At 40.4% G+C, this 15,217-nt stretch overlaps 1 protein-coding gene across 1 annotated transcript; it reads right to left on the minus strand.

The window, feature by feature from the left end:
- Nucleotides 1-4,144: 4,144 nt before the first annotated feature.
- On the minus strand, nucleotides 4,145-12,798 carry chrne (cholinergic receptor, nicotinic, epsilon). Its single transcript, XM_079355916.1, has 12 exons — nucleotides 12,620-12,798; nucleotides 8,573-8,706; nucleotides 8,337-8,381; nucleotides 8,069-8,178; nucleotides 7,796-7,951; nucleotides 7,594-7,694; nucleotides 7,311-7,511; nucleotides 7,068-7,182; nucleotides 6,841-6,955; nucleotides 6,545-6,752; nucleotides 4,588-4,721; nucleotides 4,145-4,448 (listed from the first exon to the last, which is right to left on the minus strand). The coding sequence occupies exons 1-12, from the start codon at nucleotides 12,690-12,692 to the stop codon at nucleotides 4,281-4,283; spliced, it is 1,560 nt and encodes a 519-aa protein (XP_079212042.1). The 5' UTR covers nucleotides 12,693-12,798; the 3' UTR covers nucleotides 4,145-4,280.
- Nucleotides 12,799-15,217: the final 2,419 nt, after the last annotated feature.

Below are 15,217 nucleotides of genomic sequence, written 5' to 3' on the forward strand. Positions count from 1 at the left end.
AAAGATTATTTCAGAGCCTTACTCAGTTCAATGCCAACTGTCACTCAGGTTACACAGCAGCTGGGTAACTCTAAACCAGGATGTTAAGTCACACTCAGGTCAATATCAATATCACTCGTGGGCAAAAAATATGACAGAAACACATACAACAGAGCAGTAAAGATGTCAACCCCCATGATGCATTTAGTCCAAGGTCTGTCTGGTTCAATCTGGCACACAAACTCAGAATTGTTTAAAGTGTTTTCACTCAGCTGACCTGAAACGTGCAAGTCACGCAGCAAAACAGTGTCAGAACAACATAACGACAAAAGTAAACATTACAACATGACTGCTGACTAAGGTCATTGCAAGCCAAGCTAACCTGAACTGACTCTGTCTCTGTGTCAAATACACTCTCCACCTGAAATGATGCACACAGGAGAATCAAAGGTCAACTCTGTCCTGTTGATACAGGACACTGCATCATGTTCTGGTCATCTCATCTCAATGAAGGCCATTAAGAAGTCCCAGCATGATACCTGACATCACATCTCAATTTAGTTTGATTTAAAACCGACGCTTTAAGATCAGCTGAGTGTTTACAGTTACATTCAACACAATTTCCCCCACAGTTCAAAATAATCACGTTATCAATTTATGCACATAACATATCGTTCCCCCTAGACAAAGGTTTACATTAGTCTTATTTACAACATGTTTTTTTTTATCAAGGCCAACAATACTGTCCCCAAACAATAACACTTCTGTTACAGTAACATCAAAGTAATTTTAGTTTCAATTAAGGATGAATTTTGTCTATGTCAGAAACTTTTCACTGAGTTTTTTCGTGTGATCTGAACAACAGAGTGTATTTTATTCTGCACGTAAGTATTTGAACACCTCTCTCAAGGACCTTTTACTCTGCTTTTAAAAAGTCCACCTCCACTCCACTTTCTAATCTAAATTAGTAGCACCTTTTTGAGCTCGTTAAAGACACCTGTCCAACCACAGTCAGTCAGACTCCAACTGCTACCATGGACAAGACCAAAGAGCTGTTAAAAGACACCCGAGACAAAAGAGTAGACCTCCACAAGGCTGAAAAGGGAATTGCCAAGCAGCTTGGTGAAAAAAGATCAACTGTTGGAGCAATTGTTAGAAAATGGAAGAGGGTAAAGATGACTGTCAGTCTCCCTCGGACTGATGCTACACACAAGATCTCACCTCGTGGGGTATCACTGATGATAAGAAAAGTGAGGAATCAGCCGGAGAAGCTGATGACCTGAAGAGAACTGGAACCACAGTTTCAAAGGTTACTGTCGGTAGAACATTTTGCCATCATGGTTTAAAGTCATGCATTACACAGTATATGTTCCCCTGCTCAAGTCATCACATGTCCACGCCCGGCTGAAGTTTGCCAATGACCATCTGGATGATCCAGAGAAGGCATGGGAGAAAGTCATGTGTTCAGATCAGACCAAAATAGAACTCTTTGGTCTGAACTTCACTCGCTGTGTTTGGAGGAAAAAGAAGGATTTGTGCCATCCAAAGAACACCATCCCTACTGTGAAGCATGGGGGTGGAAACATCATGCTTTGGGGTGCTTTTCAGCGAAGGGGAGAGGATGACTGCACTGTATTAAAGGAAGGATGAATGGGGCCATGTATTGTGAGATTTTGAGCAACAACCTCCTTCTCTCAGTCATAGCATTGAAGATGGGTCATGACTGGGTCTTCCAACATGACAATGACCGGGAGCACACAGCCAGGATCACCTGGAGTGGCTCTGTAAGAAGCATATCAAGGTTCTGGAGTGGCCTAGCCAGTCATCAGACCTAAATCCAATAGAAAATCTTTGAAGGGAGCTGAAACTCTCTGTTGCACAGCAACAGCCGCGAAATCTGACAGATCTAGAGAAGATCTGTGTGGGGGAGTGGGCCAAAATCCCTGTTGCAGTGTGTGCAAACTTGGTCAAGAGCTACAGGAAAAGTTTGACCTCTGAAATTGCAAACAAAGGCTTCTGTACCAAATAATAACACTGATTTTGTCAGGTGTTCAAATACTTATGTGCAGCAATAAAATACAAAAAAATTACTTAAAAATCATACAATGTGATTTCCTGATTTTGTTTTTTTTGTATTTTTTTAATTCTGTCTCTCACAGTGAAAATGCACCAACAGTGTAAATTTCAAACACCTCCATAATTTCTAAGTAGGCGAACTCTGCAGGGTGTTCAGATAGATAGATAGATAGATAGATAGATAGATAGATAGATAGATAGATAGATAGATAGATAGATAGATAGATAGATAGATAGATAGATAGATAGATAGATAGATAGATAGATAGATAGATAGATAGATAGATAGATAGATAGATAGATAGATATCTCTCTGAACCCTGATCTTCTAGCTGCACATGTTTGGCTACAGATCACTTTAATAGTATGACAACGATCCAGCGGAGGGGTACGTGCCAAACGTTTTCCACTGCTCCACTTACCTTGAAGAATCATTAAAGTCCCGAGAATAGTTACCGCTCCACAAAATATCCGAAAACTGCGTGCTTCCATCAGTTTTCCAAGACCTCTCCTCTGCCCGTAACTGCACTTTATATAAATGTGAACAAATACAGTGAGATCTCATGCTGTTTATCTCACATGTGCTATATTTTATAGGACCCCTGTCATATTCCCATTAATGATTACAATCATATTCTAAGAAGATAGTCACAGAAAAATGCAGTGTGTGCGCGTGTGTGCGTGTCAGATAAAAACCAGAGATACAGACACCCGTGGGTACAGCAAGTTGAACAGGTGACGACCAGCACAGGCCTGCAGCCCCCTTGCTATGTGTCGGAGGTATTTATACACACAGCACAGCCTAACTGTAGTTAGTTTACAGTAGTTTACAGATTACTGCAGGGCGATAGCTGGAGGCTGCCATTGCTAAAAAAAAAAAAAAAAAAAAAAACATCTACAGAAGCCTCATCTGGATCAGTCTGATAACTTCCTTCATTCATAATCAGTCCTGTGAGTAATTTCTGGGATGTGCCATGTGAGTTGCACAGTATGTTGTTCTAAATACAGTATATTAAACTATGAATCTATTTGAACTCATTCAGTCTCACACTGTGAGCCTCTGTCAATGCATTTAAATGTTGTTTTGAATGCTTTTTGCTTATACAAAGATTAAGAACAAGATGGTATCTCAGCCTACAAGCTACAAGGAGTCCAACACAGGAGATGTATTCTCACAGCTGCTGTGACTCTTGTGCTTTGTTTCTTTTATGGATTTACTTCACTTGACAATCATGTCATTTCTTTTATTTGCTCTTGAACACTAGAAATCTCCGCTCTGTAGATTTGTGTTCATCTAAAATTCAAACTTCAAGAAACCAAAACAGATCTTAACAAGCAGCGTAATTTATCTCTAGTTCTAATCCCAGCACGGTGGCTCAATGTTTTCACTCTCATGGTTGATTTGGAGAGTGAAAACATTTTGTTTGTTTCTGAAAGTATGTTTACACTTGCATACTTCAGTGTGTCGGCAGAATGACAAACACTGATAATAACCAGCAGACACAGTCTATCATGTATACACATTGATGAATGAAATGTAATATTTATTTATAAAACATGGCACAATTCATTTTGGACAATACACCCCTGAGTCATCTGCCCCGAACAAAAAGTTCTAATAAATAAATCATAGTACAGAGATTATAGCTTTAATTCAGAGTCAGCTGGCTCAGGTTACACACACAGTCTACTCTTATAAGACATTGTACATGCAGGAAAACATGTCCAGGCTGCAGTGTATATGTTTACACTCTGGGACATGAACGCTTCTGATCAGCCACTGGAGGACTGGCAAGTAAAGGACATTGCATGTTTAAAAAGTCCATCAAAGAGCTATCTTTATATCTACTTATAAATCCAGTACAGTGCTCATGGAAGCATTCAAAAACGTAAGTGCGTCATAGTTCTGATAAGTTCTTTGCTGAAACAGAGAAAAAGTCAGCGTGGTGGTAAATCAGCCTATTGACCTGAAGTCTAAATAAGCTTAACTCACATTCACTTTACACCCCACACATACTTTAAAATGACGAGGGGGATGTTTTAAAACATCAAGACACCATTCAGCCATTTAACATGTATGCATCCAAAGATCTCAAATGAATGACCAAGAACTAAGTTGCAAGTTTAAATGAAATCCCTCTGCTGCTGAATCTGTTACTGGGGCGCAGCGTCTCTTGTAAGGGTTAAATGATAGTAAGTGGTTGTAGTCTGGACATTTTTTTCTTTTAACTTGGGACATATTTTTTGTTGTCTCCAGGAAATGGAAATTCAGGTGCCACGTTGAAGTGTCCTGTTAAGAAGATCCACACCGTGCCAAAGATGAAGAGTAGCATGGCAGCCCAGAAACACACCTTGTCGATCATCTTCCCAATCAGTACCCAGCTTTCAATTTCCTTTATTTGAAACGAGTAGAGAGGCAAATGAGAGAGCAGTGTGACTCGAACCATTCAGAACTGTCATTTTGAATAAGGTTGTTTTCAAGGATGTGATGGTAATTTAGAAAATAATAGATCAATTTAAAGTAACACTCACAGATCCAATATCATTTCGTTGTCTTGTACTCTCAGCAATGAAGTTGCAGGCATCCACACACTGCTTGATCTCAGGTGCATTTTGCGCCAAACTCTTATAGAGGTTTGCAGTGCTGCTGACATCCATGTTATCCACTAGGGGGAGAGAGACACTGACAGTTAGACCACAGCATACAACAGCATTGCAGAGGCAGTCACAGGCATCTTTGACAGTGAAAAGGCACAAAAGGAGGGATTGAAGGACTTTCCTGAAAGTACACAATTAGGTGGATTATTTAAAGTCAATGAAATGTGATGAAAGATAGCACAAATGATTCAACGTGTTTATACAAAAAGGCACTTACATTTTATAGCAGAAAGAATATTAAGCCATGATTTTAGCTCAGAAACGATCATGTGTTCATGCACCAAACTTCGGCTTTAAAGAAAGTCAGAATTGGTTTTAGAAGTAGACTTTTGCACTATGGTACAGGGAGCTACTTGGACCCTAGCCCAGGACTTATCATCCCAAGCTGGGTCTTCCAGGTATCAGTGTCTGATGAAAAAAGTTCAGAAACACCCTTTGACCTAGGTTTCAACACTAAAGATAGTTGTACCTGATTGTGTTGCAAGAAACGTGTCTAATCTGGCCTTGCCAGTGACTTCCATGACACATTAGCTTTCTACCAATTAATGGCATGGTGATGGCTGGAGAGAAAGTTGGCATGTCAGAGAGATGGCAACCGTGAGCGTTAGTACCCCAAACTGCATCTTCAGTAAGCGAACACCCACACACAAAGCTGAAAAGATTCCCAAAGAGTTACCTGAGAAGAGGGGGGAATAAACACCCCAAATGAAAAGTTAAAGATTTTGCAAGAATCTTAAGCCCCGTTTCCAACAAGCGGTTCAGATCGGTTCGTCTCGGTACGGCGCGCATTTTGCAGTGTTTTCAGGCACTAATCCCGGGAAAGATTCCCACATAACTGATCTATACCGCCCTACTTTTTGGGACCCCCCAGTTGGGGTGCCAAGAATTTCAAACCGACCCAAAAAGTTGGAGCTAAACACTGCAGTTCGCTGATTGGTCGAAAGAATAGTCACTTCCCGAGTGACATCAGAAAACAAAATTCTTCCGTGTTTAAACCGTAGATTGTAAACACACATTTATTTCTCCTCACCGCACATAGCCTTCTCTGAAACAAAGCTTGATTGAGTTTTTGTAATAAAGTAGATGAATTGCTGGATGTCTTCCATTGTTGGTTTTGTTTTTTGTTGCATTTTTCTCCAATTTATTAGTTAGCGGTTAGCTGTAAGCTGTTAGCTGCTATCATGTGATGCTATTACGTAGCGGCTATCGGCATCCGGCTTACATGCCGCCTAACAAATAGGGCACGGGTGGCTGTGGAAACACAAATGGGATCAGGCTTAATCGAACCGTACCAAACTGTACTGATCTGTACCGGACTGCTGTGTGGAAACGGGGCTTTAGGGATTTAAATATCCACCAGGTCAAGATGGGCTGCACAATGACAAAGCAAGTGGAGCAATGCATTTAATTTGCTGGCCAGGGTATCAATGTTGAATTTGAATGGGAGTTTGTGGTGTAACCAGACACTAAGATACACTAATATGTGTATTCTGAGACTCTTTGAATGCTGTGTCCTGACAAAATGCTGATATGTAATCCATCCTCTGCAACGTTTGTGGGTCTCGAGAATAACATGCATTTGTCTTTATTAGGTTGATAGCCAGTTTCAGATTGAACAGTGCACGTTGTGCATGAACAAAAGCTTCCTGGACGATTGTGCAGTGTTTGCATTGCAGTTAAATGGGAAGGATCAGTCCTCAGCTGCTAAAGACTGATCATCCCCGACTTGGTCGCCCAGGCGAGGTTGTCTGATAAACATAGACCCAAAACACCTCATGACTCTGGGTTGATTACTCAAGAGACGCACCAGCTGTGGTTTTAGGAAACTTACTTTTTGATCCCTTGAAACCATGTCTCTCTTTTTGTTTGTCAAACATCATTTCACTGCGAGGTTGTTTCAGAACATATTCCTCTGCTCTCTGCATGAGGCCAAAGGAGCTGCGCCGCCGCTCCCTCACTCCATTCATCTCTGTTGTTACTTCACTGTCATCCACCAGAGGGGACATGCCAAGAAAGCGAGGTACCATCTCCAGGAACACCTGCAGGGAGCAGTTATGATATATCTAGTTAGTAATAGTAGGACATAAAATATATTTTGAATAATTTAACTGCACAGGATGTACTTACATGCTTGATGGTGTTGGACATTGTATGAGTGCTTGGGCTTCGCAGTGAAAAGTTCAGCACCACAATTTGATTTGTGGCAATGAGAGTAGTGACACTCATGACAAAGATAAGATACCTAGGAAGGACATGAGAGAAGATCCGTATTTGTGAGAAGAAACAAACTGTGGGGATTAACATGGAAACAACAACCCTTAGCAGATGTCATCAGACATTGCTCTGTGACTCACTTGCCAATGAGAGGAGTAGACTTGGATGTCTCAGGGATCTTCTGAGCAATAAGAAAGAGGAAGACAGTCTGAGCCAGCAAGACAGAGATGGACACAGTCAACTTTTGTCCCCCAGCTGAAAAAGAGACAGCAGAGATTTAGATCACAGAGGAGGGCACTGAATATAACAATTATACGTTTTTTTTGTCCCAGTACTTTTAGAGCTCAGACATTATGAACTATGAACGGTATGGCTTTACAAACCCTGTGCAGGTAGGAAGTAGGCCAACACAACCAGTGAGGAGATGAGGGAGCATGGCAGGATGATATTGATGATGTAGAAAAGGGGCTTCCTTTGTATGATTATATTGAACAAGATCTCCTGATACTCCAAGTCATCTGGGGAATACCGCCAGTTGATGTGCTTCCGGGCTGGGCGATGGACGATGGCCCACTCGCCATTCTCTGATGTGTGACAAATAAAAAATAACAGAGAATTGTTCTGTTTTAACATATTGGGGTATTAATGTAGCTGTATGTACTGTACCTGTGAAAGCCTCAGGGTCGATGTCGACCCATTCAATTGTTTCGCCTTCATCACCAACAGCCAAGATCAGGTTTAGTTCATTGGCACTGTACGTCTGGGATCTAGTGATCGATGCAGAGAGATAGATAGAGTGATTCAAAAATCATTTTTCCTTGGATGCATCTCCTGTAAATGTATTTTAATTTCAGTAGTTTCCGCACACCTGAATGCTAGTGTGCAGTTCTGGAAGTCAAACGGAAAGAAGGTAATCTCAATGGAACAAGTGCTACGGTAGATGGCAGGAGGCAGCCAATACATCCAACCACCATCACTGATCAAAACATTGGCATAGTAGGCAACATCAAATTTGCCATCAATGCTGCAGAGATTGAGGATAAAAAACAGAAAGAGTTGGCCCAGTGGTTTATACCAGAAAAAACACAATAAAAAATGTGTATACTCGCATGCATGCTGGGATACTTTGCTACTGTCTTACTTGTTCTCAAGGACGATGTCAGGAAGCCAAACATAGCTGTATGGGACACGAATCATTTCAATGCCATAATAGTCAGATTTGTTCCAGGAGAGGCGAAAATCACTCCATTGCTGTGCATGACACACGAGAAAGAGTACAACTAGACACAACTTAGGCCAGGTAAAGTCACAAGGAATGAGTCCTGTTGGCAAATTAAACATTGCTAGAGCCTTGCAAGGATTTGTACAAATCAAAGTATAACATAAGTATGAAGAAAGGGAAAACTCACAATCTCAACCCACACATTGGTCGTGAGAGTCTCCTCCTTTTCATTCTGTGGTATAAGTGAAAAAGTACGATGATTACTTGAGCTGAAGGTGCTGAAGATATAAGTTTATAGTCCAGGTAACATAATTTATTGTGGTCATCGTCTGAAGCTAAGACCAAAATAATGATGGTTATTGCTAGTGTCCTGTAGAAGTGATGGTATGTGTGGTCATGCTCCTTTTTAAGTGTCATACTTACCAGAGAGATCAGGTTAGTGAGGGTCAGCTTGATCATAACCTCCACTTTGTCTTCTGGATGAACCACAGGGCGGATATTCTTGTTGTAGCGTTTGAACAAGTGTTTCATCAGCTCTGACTCCTGATTACACTGAACTGCGTGAAAGAAAAGAAATGGTTTGGGTTCATGTGCAAAACTGTTTAAGGTATGTCTGGTGATCACATTCAATCAAACATAATAAATAGCTTTTCCCTAAATTTTTTTTATATGAAAGCAGACATAGTCTTTACGGACTGTATGCACCCTTCAACAATGAAACGCACTTTAGAGTTTTACTCCTTCAAATGTATTTCATATGATACAACCTTTAGTTTACAAAGCTGACTAAAGCCTGCAGAAGCAAATGTTAGCTAATGTAGCCAAAACTACCACTACTACTATTGTGTGCAACCAAGAAACACCGAGACCATTTTGGTTGTAACAGGATATGTTGTGATTTACCCTACAAGCTCCCCTCCTTTGACTGTTGAGCAAATCTAAATTTGTTTTCTTCAACAATGTGTAAGTTTTCATTGTAATCTGTGGCAGTGCAATTATGGTTTGTTGCGTGGACAACTAAAGCTTCTATATAATCACTGTTTGTTTTTGAACTTTTTTTATTTATGAAATCCTTCGATGGCTTTTGTCTAATACAGCTCAGGAAGAGACCTAAAAGTTGCAACCATAGCGGACCTGTTTACAAATCCTCAAGAGATGTGGCAATGGCTATCACATGTAACATCATGAAACAGCTGTGACATGTGAAGCTCTTATAACTCATATATACACGTCTCTCCTCAGATAAAATATCCCTAAACAGCCAATAGCAGGACAAAACAGTAATCTATGTTTTGAGAAGACTGGATATCATGTTATAAACTGAAAACCATTGTGGTAAATAGAAACAACCTTTACAAACGTTTTCAATAAATACCCACGATGTTCCTCTACAATCAACTCAAAAACTTCATACATTTACATCCAAACACTTTTTTTTTCCAAGGTGTATTTCTGGCCTTTTCATGACTCCATTCTAAAGACAGAACAGTGGACCAATTTGTTGGTGTTTTGTTACCATCTTAATGTGGTTGTTGAATTTCTGGTCTGAGTCCATAATCACATCCAGATTTCTGCCTTGATTTTTTGTTCTTAAGGACATGGAGTCAAGACAAGCCCTGACCTCTGACCTTTCCTCTTTGGGGCCAAAACCAATCACCTCAGTCTTTTCTGGGTTCAGTTGTAAGAAGTTCTGACACATCCACTCAGTGATTTTGTTGATGGACTTGCTCAGTGAATATAAGGGACTGTGGTCATTCGTTGACACGGATATATAGAGTTGTGTGTCATCTGCATAATTATGATAGGAATTGTTGTAATATTCCATGATCTGAATGAGAGGGAGCCTGTAGATGTTAAATAAAAGCGGCCCAGGGATGGAACCTTGAGGAACTCCACAGGTGATCTTCACATGCTCAGATTCATAATTACCAACAGACACAGTGTAGTCCCTGTCCTGCAAGTAAGATTTAAACCAATTTAAGGCAGTTCCAGAAACTCCAAGCCAGTTTTCAAGTCTGTCCAGCAGTCTGTTATGGTCCATTGTATCAAATGCAGTACTAAGATCCAGTAGCACTAAAACTGAGACTCTAGATGCACCACGGTTCACATAGATATCATTTAGCACTTTGATAAGAGCAGTCTCAGTGCTGTGCTTTGACCTAAATCCAGACTGGAAAACTCTGAAGTATTTATTTTGTACCATAAAAATGTTAAGTTGCACAAAGGCTCTTATCTTGCCTAAGAAAGGCAAGTTTGATATGGGTCTGTAGTTATTACTACAGAAGATTTGGGACACATGATAACTAAACCGAGAGTTCTTCTTGTCAAACTGTGTTCCCTATCTGTAGTACAGTTCAGTATAAACTTCCAAAGAGACTGAGAGAAAAGGCAAAGATTATTTCAGAGCCTTACTCAGTTCGATGCCAACTGTCACTATCCGACGCTCAGGTTACACAGCAGCTGGGTAACTCTAAACCAGGATGTTAAGTCACACTCAGGTCATCTACAATAATCATCAATATCACTCGTGAGCAAAAAATATGACAGAAACACATACAACAGAGCAGTAAAGATGTCAACCCCCATGATGCATTTAGTCCAAGGTCTGTCTGGTTCAATCTGGCACGCATATGTCACATAGTTAAGAGCTGTAATTCTCCCTCGGGACAATCAGTGAAGCAGGTCGTATACAGACACTCTGTGAGATATCTCACTTTGCCAGGGACTTTGAAAATAATGAGATTGTGTTAATTATTAACCAATAAGACTTATGTTATATCTAAATGCATCTCGACTGAAATCAAGCAAATTCAAATCGTAATTGCATTTTACAGAAATGTCTCTCTGAACAGAGAGAACACTGACTTTAAAATCAGGTCTAATTAGTATATTGTATTCTTTTTAATGCAATGCAATAAGCTCAGTTATATTATTATGCTATTTATGTTCAGTAAAATGAAGATGACTTAAACATTATGTTTAGGTATGAAACAAGGTTAGTTGCTCAGAGTGAAGATTGGAGAGGGATGATGGAAAGATAAAGGCAGAGCCTTAAGATGAACACAGACTTTAAAATCAGAAACTGGTTCGATAGCTCAAATCCTCGGTGGCACTGGGTAGCACAAAGTCAGAATTGCTGTTCTAAGTGTTTTCACTCAGCTGACCTGAAACGTGCAAGTCACGCAGCAAAACAGTGTCAGAACAACATAACGACAAAAGTAAACATTACAACATGACTGCTGACTAAGGTCATTGCAAGCCAAGCTAACCTGAACTGACTCTGTCTCTGTGTCAAATACACTCTCCACCTGAAATGATGCACACAGGAGAATCAAAGGTCAACTCTGTCCTGTTGATACAGGACACTGCATCATGTTCTGGTCATCTCATCTCAATGAAGGCCATTAAGAAGTCCCAGCATGATACCTGACATCACATCTCAATGTAGTTTGATTTAAAACCGACGCTTTAAGATCAGCTGAGTGTTTACAGATACATTCAACAAAATAATCATGTTATCAATTCATGCACATAACATACAGTTCCCTTGAGACGAAGCTTTTGACATACATTAGTCTTATTTACAACATGTTTTTTTTTTTTTTTATCAAGGGTATACGGTTTGGACACCAGTCCAACAATACTGTCCCCAAACACTCTTCTGTTACAGTAACATCAAAGTAGTTGTAGTATTTATTAAGGATCAATCTTTACCATGTCCGAAACTTTTCACAGACGTTTTTTTTGTGCGATCTGAACCACAGAGAGATGGTCTCAGACGACCTCAACTTTCTAAACCTTTTTATCCAGACTGACGATGGATTTGCATCCCTAGGAGTACACGTGTCATCCTTTCCAGAGAACCTTCAAGTAATTTTGACTTTTCTGCTTACACTGCATCAGCTGTCTTTCTGGACGTGTGTTGACCTGCTGTAACAGAACTCCATCACTGCCAACCAGAGCGCCCTTACACATTTCAGCACTGCTGTTCTTATGATAAAGCGCAGGCAGCTTTATTCACTCAATAACATTTAGGGCCCATTTGATGAAATGCAGCTGCTGCATTCATCAGAGCAGAGAATTTTGGATGACATTAGTGTCAGTTGAATAGGACAAAACTATAAAAAGCTGAGGTATAAACAAGGTAAGAAAGTTCACCAAAAAGGCTCATAAACATCCAATCAGATGGCTATCCATTGTGCAGATTAATAAACATAAACTGTTTACATATGTGCGTCGACTATATTTAGATATGCTCTGTATTAGTACTGTTTTAACAACTTGTCAGAAGATCTAATGTTTAGGAAGTTTTCTCTGGCATGCAAATAAATGTTGTTCAAGCTTAAGAGGCAGATATCTCTCTGAACCCTGATCTTCTGGCTGCACATGATTGGCTGAAGATCACTTTGATAATATGACAACGATCCAGCGGAGGGATATGTGCCAAATGTTTGCCACTGCGCCACTTACCTTGAAGAATCATGAAAGTCCAGAGAATAGTTACCGCTCCACAAAATATCCGAAAACTGCGTGCTTCCATCATGTTTCCAAGACCTCTCCTCTGCCCGACACTGCACTATATATACATGTTAAGTTTGAGAGAGCGAGAGTAAAAGACAGAGAGGAAGAGCCCTTAATCCCCCACCACCAAACACCCTGACTGTCACCCACCCCGGCTGTCGCAGGCCGTGGCTCCAGTTACACAGCAACTGGGAAGCACTAAACCAGGACTTCAAGTCATACTTTGGTCCCCCAGTATAACCATCATGATGATTAGACAGCATTTATCTGTGGAGAGGCAGGTTTTATTCTATTAGGATTTTATCTTTGGCAAATACAGACCAATACAGACAAATATAGACCTCATGCTGTTTATCTCACATGTGCTATATTGTATAGGACCCCTGTCATATTCCCATTTTATATACTAAGAGGACAGTCACGGAAACATGTCTGTCTGTGAGGGTCAGATAAAAACCGGAGATATAGACACTCGTGGGTACAGCAAGTTGAACAGGTGACGGCCAGCACAGGCCTGCAGCCCCCTTGCTATGTGTCGGAGGTATTTTTACACACAGCAAAGCCTAACCAGTTCAGAAACAAGGTTTCAGTAGTCTACAGATTACTGCAGGGCGAGAGAGCTGGAGGCTGCCATTACTCAAAGAAAGAGTGTACAACTACAGAAGCCTCATCTGGATCAGTCTGATAACTTCCTCAAACAGAAGTGGTTCATGATACAAACAGCTCAAAATGCATAAACACGCTGAAATGATATCTTACTTCCAGGGACTATGTTTGCATTTATAATGAGTCCTGTGAGTAATATAAGAAGTGTCACTGTGTCACGACAAGGGCAACACACTGATTTTTGGAATGTGCCATGTGAGTTGCACAGTCTGTCATGTTCTTCTAAATATATATTTAGGGAAACAGAGATGAGCTTCTTTGAGGTAACAAGACTCCAAAAGGCAGATTATGTGTCTCACACACTGGCTTAGAGGAAGAAGGGCTCGATTTGTCTCCATTACGGAGAAGGGCAGCAGGAAGGTGTAGCAAAACAATATTTATTTAGGTGTTGCCAAGCGAGTGGACTCTATTTTTTTTGTCTTCATATCAGAAGCTAAAACTTCACTCAACTTCAACCGACACTACATTCAGTGAAATAAGTTACAAGGAGGCCAGTCTGTGTCATAGGTTTCCTATAACGCCATGTCCAAGTATGTTTGGCGTTCTAACCATTAAGTTAAAGGGGTTTGAGCAATGACAATGATTTAACATGCAACGACAACGTCTTTTAAATTAGCAGACAGGCATTCATGGATATAGTTACAGTTGAACTCATGAGACGGGGTCACACAATCACAGATAACTCCTATATGGCCCACGATACCATATTCTAATGATACAGCAATTCTGCAATAGTATTAAAATGCGATGATCTGAAGTATTGAGGAATATAAAATGAGCCTTTTAAAGTAAAGTGCAGGGTTCATGTATTTATTACCTCAAACCTGGATTCAGTATAACTTCCTATCATTTTGTTTTCCGCTGTCTGACATTCTCTGTTGGCATATAAACAATTTGGAGTAATGAAGTAGTAACACAGTGAACTAAATGTGTTAAGAGCGGGCCGCTGGTTTAGCTGAAATGACCGGAGTCCTTGTCAGACTGGTCGACTCCCAGTCCTGATACTATTTGGTGCATGTATAACCTCATCTCTCTCCCTGTCTATCTTCAGACTCCCACATCTTTTTTGGTATCCCAAGATTCAGAATTACAATATATTGCCATATCAACAATGTGTCCAACCCCTCCGCTTTAGTCAATATCCTCAATTAAACTATGAATCTATTTGAACTCATTCAGTCTCACACTGTGAGCCTCTGTCAATGCTTTTAAATGTTGTTTTGAATGCTTTTTGATGATACAAAGATTGAGAACAAGATGCTATCTCAGCCTACAAGCTACAAGGAGTCCAACACAGGAGATTGTTTTTTTATGTCACTATATTCTCACAGCTGCTGTGACTCTTGTGTTTTGTTTCTTTTATGCATTGACTTCACTTGACAATCATGTCACTTCTTTTATTTGCTCTTGAACACGTGAACTCTCCGCTCTTTAGATGTGTGTTCATCTAAAACTGAAACTTCAAGAAACCAAAAAAGATCTGAACAAGCAGCTTCACTGATTTCTGGTTCTAATCCCGGCACGCTGGCTCAATGTTTTCACTCTCCTGATTGCACATCTAGTGTGGGGGTATCTGACAGTGACAAAATACCTCTTTCCTGCTCTACTGAACCTCCATACATAAACATACTCTTATAGAGTCAATGCATACCAAGCGTCAATCTACCAGACAAAATATGTAGCAGCTGCTTTTTATTTTACCACAGACAAACCTGCATTGTTATGAACTATATATCTTAACATTAGCAGCTGTGTGGAGTCAATCAGTTCAAGTCGTCTGGATGGGTCACATGGTTTCTCAGGGATTGAGTCTCTCCTCTTGTCAGTTGCTGCCTGTTTCAGCCGGGATCATCCATTCAGTACACAGACTTAAAGCCCCAT

This window comes from Symphodus melops (assembly GCF_947650265.1).
Source record: "Symphodus melops genome assembly, chromosome: 11".
NCBI lineage: Eukaryota > Metazoa > Chordata > Actinopteri > Labriformes > Labridae > Symphodus > Symphodus melops.